This window comes from Malurus melanocephalus, unplaced genomic scaffold (assembly GCF_030028575.1).
Source record: "Malurus melanocephalus ecotype Western Australia unplaced genomic scaffold, MMel_1.1 scaffold_147, whole genome shotgun sequence".
NCBI classification, from domain to species: Eukaryota; Metazoa; Chordata; class Aves; order Passeriformes; family Maluridae; genus Malurus; species Malurus melanocephalus.
Genome location: NW_026623379.1, coordinates 697522 through 708845, shown reverse-complemented (window position 1 = coordinate 708845; position 11324 = coordinate 697522). Strand labels below are relative to the sequence as shown.

The 11324-nt window shown below is 46.7% G+C and overlaps 2 protein-coding genes and 1 non-coding gene across 4 annotated transcripts in view; 2 read left to right on the top strand and 1 right to left on the bottom strand.

Moving 5' to 3' along the window:
- Positions 1-417, bottom strand: part of PIDD1 (p53-induced death domain protein 1) — a 19895-nt gene extending 19478 nt beyond the window's left edge. Inside the window, exon 1 of the mRNA XM_057371443.1 lies at positions 117-417. The gene's annotated coding sequence lies outside the window, so the exon portion shown is untranslated. The remainder of the gene's footprint in view (positions 1-116) is intronic.
- A 2235-nt stretch (positions 418-2652) lies between these two features.
- The window catches only part of RPLP2 (ribosomal protein lateral stalk subunit P2), a 118004-nt gene continuing 109332 nt past the window's right edge, over positions 2653-11324 (top strand). The window contains exons 1-5 of one of the 2 annotated variants that reach the window (XM_057371440.1): positions 2653-2737; positions 3173-3296; positions 5046-5094; positions 6648-6746; positions 7163-7286. In XM_057371440.1, the coding sequence (XP_057227423.1) occupies positions 3174-3296; positions 5046-5094; positions 6648-6746; positions 7163-7239 (348 nt within the window). In that variant the 5' untranslated portion in view covers positions 2653-2737; position 3173 and the 3' untranslated portion in view covers positions 7240-7286. Of the gene's footprint in view, positions 2738-3172; positions 3297-5045; positions 5095-6647; positions 6747-7162; positions 7287-11324 lie in introns of those variants that run through there. The other variant, XM_057371441.1, reaches the window with a different exon arrangement.
- On the top strand, positions 5235-5367 carry LOC130576670 (small nucleolar RNA SNORA52). Its single transcript, XR_008965691.1, has one exon. It is a non-coding gene; the product is annotated as a small nucleolar RNA SNORA52 (small nucleolar RNA).

Here is an 11324-nt window from a genome sequence, read left to right as displayed (position 1 = left end):
GGACACACACAGCCGGGCCCGGGCTGGCCGCACAGCGCTCTGCCCGTGCCCCGTCACCCCACGCCCACTGTCCAGGCCCCGCTGTGCCCGGCTGAGCACGGCGCCCCTTGTCTCACCCCTCCGCACCGGCCCCGGGCACTCAGCAGCCGGGGCTGGGCTCTGCCCGCCACTTCCTGAAAAGTTCTCGGGAGTTGCGCCGCGCTGTCGGGGCGGGACGGAACGGGACGGGACGGGGGAGGTGCCAGAGACAGCGGGACGTGGGGCTGAAGGCTATGGGGAACCATGTCCAAGCGTCCTGTTGCCACAGCAGGGGCACGAAAGGAGTTTTTCCCGACAGGGCACCGCTGGCGGTCCCTGTGCGGCTCTCCTGGGCTCTAAGGGAGCGGGAGGCACGGGCTGTCGTGCTCGTTCCATACAAATCCAGGGGCAGAAATGGAGCGACGGCTGCGAGCCCRGGAGGGCACAGGGCTGGAGCAGCCCGGAAAGGATGTTGTAGCCAGGTGGGGGTCAGCCTCYTCTCCCAGGCAGCAAGTGACGGGACAAGAGGACATGGTGTCCAGCTGTGCCGGGGAGGTTCAGGGTGGACATCAGGAAAAATTTCTTCACAGAAAGAGTGGTTAGGCTTTGGAATGAGATGTCCAGGGAGGTGGTGGGGTTATCTCTCTGAAAAGGATAGACTGCACACGTCACTTAGTGCCACGGTCTAGTTGACAGGCTGGTGTTTGGTCATAGGTTGGACTTGATGATCTCAGAGATCTTTCCCAACCCAATTGATTCTATGATTTTGAATGCAAGCTGCACGTGGCCCTGAGGGAGATTTCCTACAGTKAGTAAACACTAACCACTGACTGCTGCTCCGAGTACTGGCTCAGTGTGAGCCTGGTTGTTTTCTGGCAGCACTAGAGCTACCAGAGAAGCTCCACGACACTGGGGATCTCTGGGGCACCCCCAAGGTGGCAAGGCAGGGATAACCAAAGCCCATACACAGCCCTGCTGCTGAACCAGCGCTCCCGGTTTATTTGGGTCCCAGGGATTTCAGCACAATGTTAACGTTTTACTTTTACTCATTTCCCTGATGTCGCAAATCAAGCGAACCATGCACAGGTGGTGATTCCCATAATCTCATGGCGATACCTTGCCACAGGGTTACTGTCTCCCAGCCTCCCAGCACAGAACAGCTGCCATCTCCCTCCTGCGGAGAGCCTTGCCTCAGTGTGCTGTCCCAGAACAGGGTTTTGTCATCTGGTGTGCATGAAGCTGATCCACACAGGGATGTGGGGTATTTCACAGAACTGCAGGGTCATTCAGATTGGAAAACACTTCCAAGGTCATTGAATCCAGCCATGATCAAACACCACCCTGTCAACTAGACCATGGCACTAAGTATGTCCAGTCCTTCTTGAAACACCTCCAGGGATAGTGACTCCATCACCTTGCTGGGCAGCCCATTCCAATGTCTAACCACSCCTTCCATGAAGAAATTCTACTCAATGTACAACCTGAACCTTCCCTGACATGGCTTGAGGTTATGTTGTCTTGTCCTGATGCTAACTGCCTGGGAGAAGAGGYCAAGCCCTCCTTGCTATAGCCTCCTTTCAGGCAGTTGCAGAGAGAGTGATAAGGTCACCCCTGAGCCTCCTTTTCTCCAGGCTAAACAATCCCAGCTCCCTCAGCTGTTCCTCACAAGAATTGTGCTCCAGACCCCTCCCTCCCCAGCTCCATAGTCTTTCTCTGGACTTACTCCAGCCTCTCAATATCCATATTGAAGTGAGGGGCTCAGAACTCCATGCAGGTGTGGCCTGACTTGCGCCAAGTACAGAGACAATCTCTTCCCTAGTCCTGCTGGCTGCTCTAAGACCATCCAGTTCCACCACTGACCAAACATTACTGTGTYAACTAGACCACCAGACATTAAGTACCATGTCCAGTTGTTCCTTGAACACCTCCAGGGATGGTGGTTCCACCACCTCTCTGGACAGCTTGTTCCAGTGCCTGATCACCCTTTCCACAAAGAAATGCACAGACAGGCRCTGGCTTTGTGGATTCATCACCCACTGCCCATCTCTGCACTGATATGAAATAAACAAATACCAGGACTCTGTGCGGATCTGCCTCACGTGCACCCAGCGACAGAACCCAACTTGGGCACAAGTGGAGGGGATTGTGCCGACTCTACCASGGCAGGGCAGGATACCACAGCTGGGAGGACAGCATTAAGCTGCCAGGCGAAGTTCAGGTTGTACATCAGGAAGAATTCCTTTATAAAAGGTGGTTAGATATTGGAATGGACTGCACAGGGAGGTGGTGGAATCACCATCCCTGGAGGTGTCTAAGGAAAGACCGAATGTGGCATTTACTCCCATGGCCTAGTTGACAGGGTGATATTCATAGGTTGGACTCGATGATCCCAGAGGTGTTTTTTAACCTTATTGACTCTGTGATTCCGTGATTTCGGGGAATCACGCCCATCCCAACGCTGACACCAAACACCCACAGGCCCCCGAGCCGGGCAAGGCCTCACTCCGCGCATGCGCCACTGGCCGCGCTGGCGGCCGCTTCCCCCGCGGCTCCCGATTGGCTTGCGCACTGCCCGCCGGCCCGGCCCAATGGTWGCGCTCGTTGTTGAGGTGTGGCGGGAAGAAGGCGGTGCCGAGGCTCCGCCCGTTCCTTTTGCCGCCGCGCTGCCCTCGCGAGCGCACGTCCCGGGCCTGWGTTCCGCGCCGCCGCCGCCGCCCAAGTAAGCGCTCGGTGCGCCCCCGCCTCCGCGGGAATGGCCGTGTCCGACACACCCGCCTCAGTGCGCGGCCGCCCCTGGGGCTTGGGCGAGGTCACCCTGGCGGGGGGGGGTAGGGGGAGAGAATGGTGGCCATGTGCTCTGCTGGCCTGCGCCTGGGCCGGARCTGGCAGAGGGACGAGACGGGCTGAGGCGAGCGCCAGGGTGCGAATGTCGCATTGCCGCTTTCCTTCGGGAGAGATGCCGAGGTGCMGGCCAGGAGTGTGTGCCGGGCTGCCGCGTGCGGGCCCCGTACTGACACGGTCTGGGGAGCGCGGGCCGCGGGTTCTCATTTGGAAATGGAGTCAGAGGATTGTGGCTTGGAGGGAGAAGGGATGAGCTTTCTCCGAGCACGTAGCCCGGTCATGCTGAAGAAGACTCCGCTCTCCTGTCTTGCAGGATGCGTTACGTCGCAGCTTACCTGCTCGCAGTGCTCGGGGGCAACGAGTCCCCCACATCCAAGGACTTGAAAAAGATCCTCGACAGCGTCGGCATCGAGACGGACGATGAACGCATGAATAAGGTGGCGTTGCCTTTAAATTCCAGGTGTCCCAACCAGCACCAGACACTGGAGCTGTTSTCTTGGCCTCAGTATTCCCATTGCCTCGCTGGTGATCTGCTCTTACGGTGTTCAGACATTTGCTTATCCTTGCCTGTGTGATTTCTAAAACATTGCTAAACCATTCATAACTTTTTATAACTTCTGTTAGAAGTCTGGCTTTCTTACTCAATGCCGGTCCTCCACAAAGGTCTTTGTCAGTTGTTGCTGACTTCTGGTAGGTTAGTCTAATCATCCTCATTGAGATGGTGGCTGCATGTAAGTATGCACTGAAAATGTTCTGACATGTATGTTCCATCGTGTGTAGTCTGCACTGAAGKTTTAATTTTCAGTTTTGGTCAGTATCCATTTAGAGTTAACACTTCTGAAGGCCTGATACTTAGTAATACATTCTTATTTAGTGTACTGCAGAGGAGCATTTGTTTCCTTCACCAAGAAACATAGGCAAATCCTAACATGGACATTTAAAGTATTTGAGGATAATATATAGGAAGATTTTGGAAATATATGCCAAAGTGGTTGTGGTGGAAGACAGATCTTAATTAGAATGTTTCTTGTGATGTAATAGATCTTCAGTAATGTGTACTTAAAAATAATTGGCCATGGGAAAAAAAAAAAACCAATGAAATAATCTTATCACCTACCCCATGTATGTGAAGTGTTTCCAGAGAGGTAAAGATAAAAAGAAGACATTTTCCCAGTGTTTTACAATAGGCCCAACCAGATGATGGGTTGGCTGAGCTGATGGCATCCTTACTATTGTTTGGGATGTTGGTTTGAACTCCTGATTAAGTTCCACGTCTTTTGTCTTTTGCTCCTTTAGGTTTAATACCTTCCTAAATTAATTGTTGCTGTCTCTGATCCTCTGCTGCTCTAGAAAAGCTGCTCTGGAATCTGTTTTGATCATAACAGATCAATCCTTTCCTATTTGCCTTGGCTTTATCTTAAGCCAAAGTAAAGGTAGTGAAGTCTTAAAAACACCTTTCTCCTGGATGGAGCAATCACAYAGGCACAGTTTCACACATCCCACGCTCTGTGTAAGCGGAAGGTGCCTGTTGGAAAGCTCTTGGCTGAGATTCTTTGGTTTCAGCCCCTCAGCAATGGCTTTTGGCCACTGACTTCTGATAGCTGGACCTCATCAGTAGGTTCTTGAGCATTATTTTTAACTGCTGCTTGCTTCAGCAGTTTTTGGGTTTGTGTTTTGCTTTTGTCATCCCTGGTTATACAACAGTGGTAGTAAAATTGAAGTTGGGACTTTGTGTTCTGGTGCAAGGATACAGTAGCCAGCTTGGCTGTTAACATTTGGTAAGGCTAGGAATGGAACCCTGTGGTTTTGGGTCCAGAACCCAGGCCTTCAGAGCCTCCCAGGGGGCATTAAGCAACAAATGTTAACAGTCCCTCAGTGACTAACATGCTATTGGTAGGGTTTCCTAATTGGTCCGACAACATCTGTGTATCCTCCTTTCTGCAAGGTCCTTAGATTAATTGTGAATTTGTTGTAACACATATAGTGAAAAAGCTTAAAGTATAAAAAACTGAGCTGAAGTATTTATGTCAAGGTTCTGTTCCTGCCACTTAGAAATATGGCATTTTGGGACTGTATGAGCAGGAGGGTGGAGGTGTTGTATGTGATGATTAATCAGTAGTTGTTTAAATGTAGTTTATTCTCATGCTGTTTTGAAACTCTTAACATTGTAAATTTTACTTATGCAGGTTATTAGTGAGCTGAATGGAAAAAACATCGAAGATGTAATTGCTCAGGGTAAGTAGAGTCTCTATGAGTGTCCCAGGTGGTTGCCTCTGTTGCTTTAATACGTTAGACCGGAGAGTGTGGAATTGTTGCCAAGTCACTGACTCTTTGTCTGTTCAGCATTGTGGATCACTGCTGAATTGAGTGAAGTCAGGTCCATTCTAATTCCCTGCAGGTCAGTGCCAGTACCTGCTGGGTTTCGCTTGTGGACCACATTAAACTGGAGAACTTAAGCATGTATGAGCTTACTGGTAGTTTGCTCATGATGTAGTTTTCTGGACATGTTGATAAGAGACTGAGCTATCCTTTGGGTTTTCTAGGAGATGTTTTGTGTTTTACCCACTTGTGTGTGCCAGTGATGTAAAGCATGGAGAACAGTTGGCACTTCAGTGCAGTACCACCCTCTGCAATGAGCACCTCCAGGACACATCTCTTCTAGAGCTTGAGTCCAGCATCTCCTTTTGCCAGAGAGAGCTCTGAGTGATGATTTCCATAGAAAGAAGCTGGAACTTTTAACATAAATTGACTGGGTCATAGGGCTGAAGTAGAGCAGAGCTGAGGTAGTGCAAAGGTTTCTGATTAATAAACTTCTATTTTTTTGCAAGTGTAGGCTCAAGGGAATTTGCAGGCATATTTTTGCTCAACGGTTGCCAGGACTTTGCCTGGCTTTGCTGTTGGGAGCAGGCACTGGACATTTCTATCCATGTGGTTTGAAAGACCTAAGAGAGCTATTATGCATGTGGTTACAACACACTTATGCTGTTTCTTTCTGTGATACTTCAAATAAATTGTTTCTTAGAACATACTGACATGCCTATGAAACATGTTTGTTTACTTTACTCGTTTATTAGAGTTTGGAGGAATGGGGAATTATTTAGAAACTGATTCCCAGAAATTGGAATACAGGCAAACATAGTGTGTACGTGACCTCTGAATGCCAAGGGAGCCTTGGTATGTGGAAAGCCAGAGAACTAGCTGGCTTTCCAAATGCAAGCAGAAATCAGAAGTCTCAAAGGAGATGCAATAGGGTTCATAGGGTGCTGCGKAATTTGTTTAAAATACTGTACTCTTTGCCATAAATACATCTTTCTCCTTCACTCCTGAATGATCTATGCCCTCAGAGTTCTCTCTACTCTTGTGAAGAAAAACAAAAAAAAAAAAAACAGGAGCAGGGGAAGCCAGTGCTGTCAATAGGTTACTTTTGAGGTACATTATCACTTCCTGGGCTACTGGGCCGTAGTCAGAGAAGAGTCTGGGTGTACAAAATTGGATGTGTTTGCTACTATTTTTATGTTAGTTTTTGGAAAAAAACTTTGTGTACAGAAGAAAACTTGCTTATAACGAGCTGCCTGTGCTCTTGGAATAAGCTTTTGTGAGTCTTAAAACTCCTGAGTGTTTTTCACAGAACAGTTTATCATGGATGCAGCCTCTTGTTCCTTTCAGGAGATAATAACAGGTTCAGTCCATGAGACAGGATCTGTTTTTTTCTGCACTCTACCATTCCCACTAACTTCTGTGCTTGGGATGAGCATGTAAATAAATACTTTCTCTTGTGTCCCATTCAGGCAATGGAAAACTTGCCAGCATGCCTGCTGGGGGTGCCGTGGCAGTTTCTGCTGGAGGGGGCTCTGCTGCTCCTGCTGCAGCTGCTGCCCCTGCTGCTGGTGAGTATGAGTGGAGAGGCGTGGCTACAGGGCAGCTCCTTTTGTCTCTGGTAACAGTTTAACAACTGAGTCTATTTCAAGGCTTCTCCACTTTGGCAATTCAGTAGGTGATAGAAATGTAAATTGAATAGTTACTTTTCCTTTGGACACTCAGAAGCATTTGCTCTATAWCCGACCTAGGATTGGTCTGGCTTAGAACCGAGAATCAAAGAGATTTGGTGATGTAAAGCATGGCCCTGGCAATMGTAGTGTCTGTATTGCCCTGGCATTTGTATTTGGTTGCTTAAAGGGAATGAGATGAACCATGAAGGTTCAAATACCAATAGCAAGAGAGCTGAGAACACCAAAACTTGTATCTTGAAAATCTGTGGTGYAGTGTTAATACTGACCATTCACTTGCTCTTTTTTTCCTTCAGCTGAGGAGAAGAAAGAGGAGAAGAAAGAGGAATCTGAAGAATCTGATGATGACATGGGATTTGGCCTATTTGATTAAATATTTGTTGTAGAGAAGTTTAATTAAAATTCTTTGTTTTAAATGTTTTTGTGTTTATTATTATTACCATACAAGTGCTCTTGGGTTCAGGCAACTGTTCTTAAAATAGCTTTGATGCAGTTTTGATTTCTATCTGTCTGCAGCAGGTATGTGAATTATCTGACAGACTGTAGGACTCAGCCCCGAGAGTACTGAAGAAATGGCAAAGCTTGTGTGAACCTGGATGCTTGTTTTGACACTGCTGTTTCTTAAACAGAATGTGGAAACTGAATTTCTCTGATGTTAACCTTCTCCATACTATTTGCTATCCCAGTTACTCAGTGGAGCGGCCCATCTACTCAGCAATAAAAGGACTTTRTTTTCCAGAATCTGTTTATTCAATTCCAAAAAGTGAAACTGAATGAASAGCAGGCCCAAATTAGTCYAGAAATGTAATTTGAGAGCTAATAYMGTTTTYTTTAATATTTAARATCTTGATTTCAYCAGTGTCAGGTTTCCARGWTCTAGGGACAGCATCAATAAGATGGTTGACAATACTTGGATTTCATGTTTCATGGCTTCATCTATCAGTGTAAGTATATAGAGTACAAATTGTATGTGTTATGATCTTCCTGTGTTAAGTCTGCATAGGTAGAATCTAAAGGATATCCCTGCAGCAGTGTATAGTTGGAGGTTTTCTAGTGTTTTTGGAAAAAAAAGCAACATATGATACAGCTGTGTTCATATGAGTTATTGGAATAAGCATGGCACGTGCTTCAGAGAGGAGAGGTGGGTGAAATCCAAGTACAAAAACCTTTTGTCTGGTGTACTGAGAGAAAACAGCCAATACTTCACAGCCAAGCAGGAGAGCAGTTAAAAGTTAGGGCCTCAAAATGGCAATGATTTAAGCAGCCGACCTTTGCTGCTCTTCTGTACTGCAAGAAAAAAAATACAGGAGGGTAACAGTGCCAATGCCTTTAATCCTTTCACCTTTGTCTCCCAAGTGCCATCCTGGTGATCTGGTAGTAATGAAAATCACTCAAGTTCACTGTAGTTCTCTGTCAGACTTGTAATGGCAGTGGTTCAGCCCTGGGGGGGGAAGGGGGGGGCCGGGTTCTGTGTTGCTTTTCTTGGTGATTTCTCCATTTCAGGTCACTGAAAAACTGGTTCTTGGATGTGGTTTTACTGAGAGGTGCCTTCCCAGTAGTGCCTTTGCTGCTTCAAGAGCACCATCAGTGTTTACACAGGAAGGGACCGCCCTGGCACACCACACAGTAGGGTTTTTCCATGCACAAAGGAATTTGCTTGAATGGCACTGCAGTATTTGATGAGTTTGCTGTGCCCAGGCCTGTGGGATAAGATTGAAACCTTTGGTGCCAGCTGCTGGCTACTCTGGTGAYGGGAGGAGTACAACTACATCTAGACTTTTTTCATTCTATTCTKTTTTTTCCTATCTTCTCTGTATAACCTGTTAACCTTGAATTATGGACCTGATCCTGTCCTGGGTGTCCTCTTACAACTTTTAACCTCCTTGGTGAAAGTGCTTAATTTTCATGAAAACTCTCCCTCAACCTGCTTTGAGGAGAAACTACAGCTGATTTAGTAAACTCTTAGAAGGAACTTGGGGCAGCTGTCAGAGAAAGCACTGAAAATAAAGCACTGGCCACAGTGCTGCAAGGAGACAAATGTAACAACCACCTCCTAGGTGTTCCTTGAGAAGGTGAGGGCGCTGCTCTGCTTTCAGGTTTCACACATATTCAACAGAATTTGCTAAAACCTCTACAAGATGCCCATTTCTGCACATAAAATGAAAACCTATTAAGCTTTTTTTCCTCTTCCTTACCTATTTAGGAAACTGTTGCCACCTGATATCTTTGTACAGGAGCAATGATGTGCCTGGAAGTCTGTTGTGGACTTGTTTGATGCTCTGGATGGAGTTTACTACTGTTCTGATTTCAATAAGCTTCAGCTGTGAAGGAAATGGGATTTTTTTCTGCTTCTGCTCTGGAGTCATTGTTCTGAATTTTCAAGTGTCAGTGATGCCCTTTCAGACTTAGCAATGATTTCCAAAGGCAAGGGAACTYGTGGGGTGGTTGCATTATGTTCCATGATGCTCTTAGAGAAAACCAGTGCCTGCAAATACTTGGACTTCTGGCCTAGTCTGTCCCCTTGCAGAATCAATTTTAGCTAGAAAAGGTTTTTCCTGAATTCTTCATAAAGGATAGGCTCAAGGGCATTTAAGAGAAAGGAAGTCTTGTGCCTGGAGATTACACTGGTAACTGATCATTACCAAATTGATAGCAGAGGAGAGTGATTTAGTCATAGGCCTGACGTTGAAACGTGCAGGCTTTCCTCACTGGGACACAAATGCTGTGCCAACTCAAATCAGCTCTCACTGAAAATCATTTGTTGCAAACACCATGTGGCAAGGAGAGGGATGTGACATCTTCACTACTTGGAAAGCAGGGAGGAYGTCCTGGACACTACTGTAAAGCACTAAGCAATAGCTCCCTGGGGGCATGCTCAAATTAACTTTTCACTTTTACTACTAAGGCCAAATTTTGCAAGCTGCTACATGCAGGCAGGCCTGCTGAACTCAGGAGGTTTAACTCATGTAGGGCACACGTCTGAAGTACCTTTCCTAGAAGAAAAATTCAATCCTGAGAGGGCAGGACCTCAGGAGATGCTCCTATGAAACAAGTCCCAAGAGTCTGACCTGATAAACACAAACATCACAGGTAAAAAAAAAAGACATTAAACTCCCACTCTTCAGTGATATGAAGAGCAGTTGGGTTGAGCCTCASGATAGCGTGCCTTTCTTGCTGACTATGGACAACAATGCTAAAGTAACATGCTGGAATCAACATTGTAACAGGCTGCTTCATCTTCCCCTGAATACCCAATGGCAGGCCAAAAACAAGGCCTTGCCTGAAAAAGCAGATTGTTTGCTTGTATGTTATCACCTCGTAGGTACTAACAGCTCACCATTCATTAGGCTAGAAAATAAACACGATGACAGATGGCATGTGAAGTTGCCTCAGTGCCTCAGCCTGTAAGGGCATGAGTGGATTTGAAGAATTCCAGTTGGAGTTTGACACACAGGAAAAGCTGCCTTGTAAATCTTGCTGATCTGGCTTACTGCTGTATTGTGAGCCCTAGCAGAACTATAAGACTTTCTTACTGGGGAGAAAGAGATTAGTTTTGGGGGCTAATTTATTTTTGGGAAAAGCAAAGTTGTTTGTCAGCCTGCTCGTGCCAGTACCCAGGCAGCACTCTACAAGAGATTAGTGTTCACATGGTTCCTTACACCGGCCTGTTTCAACAGGGCACCATTAACCTTCTCTAATAAGTAATCTTGAGGGCCAAGGCACAGTGATGTAAACAACTCAGGATGAGATTGCTGTTGGGAAATCAAGTGAAACTAACTCCAGCATTGTCACAGCATTGTTGCTTCTGTTTTCCAGACATGCTAGGAACATTAAGGCTTGTGAAATGCTGGAAAAGGAGGTACCAGCGTTGGAGTGACAATGAAGATGTTCTTGTGGTTACAAGTGTTTGGAAGGTATCTGCAAACAAGGTTCAGTGTTCAGCTTTGCCACAGACTTCTGCAAAAGTCACAGCCCACTTACCAGTTCTGCAGAACAATCCCTGTTCTGGAAAAGGCAAGAYACAATGTTTGCTCTGGGTTTGACTACATGAAAATACCTTCCTGTGTCATCAGAAGCAGGGGGGGAAGCTCTGTGATCAACTTGGTGTAAGAGAATCAAGGCTCAGGTGTGCCAGGGCTCACCTCTCCAGGTGGAGGAGATGAGGGCTGACAAGGGTTACGTAACCACATCAAATGCAAGGGAGGAAGGAAATTACAAAAGCAAGTAGAGGTATGAGAGGAAGGGAGAGAAGGGTGGGTATAGAGGRCTTAAGATAAGCTGGGGTAATTTTTTTTATGTGCTCCAGGATCAGCTAATATATATGAAGGGTAGTTCCTGSCAGGTAGGTGAGGTGGTGGGCTCAGGGGCAGGACCTGAAAGAAAAATAAAGCTGTACTTTTGCCTGTCTGATTAAAGAAAAGAGTGAACAATGAAAAAGTGCTCTTTGTGTAGAGGCTG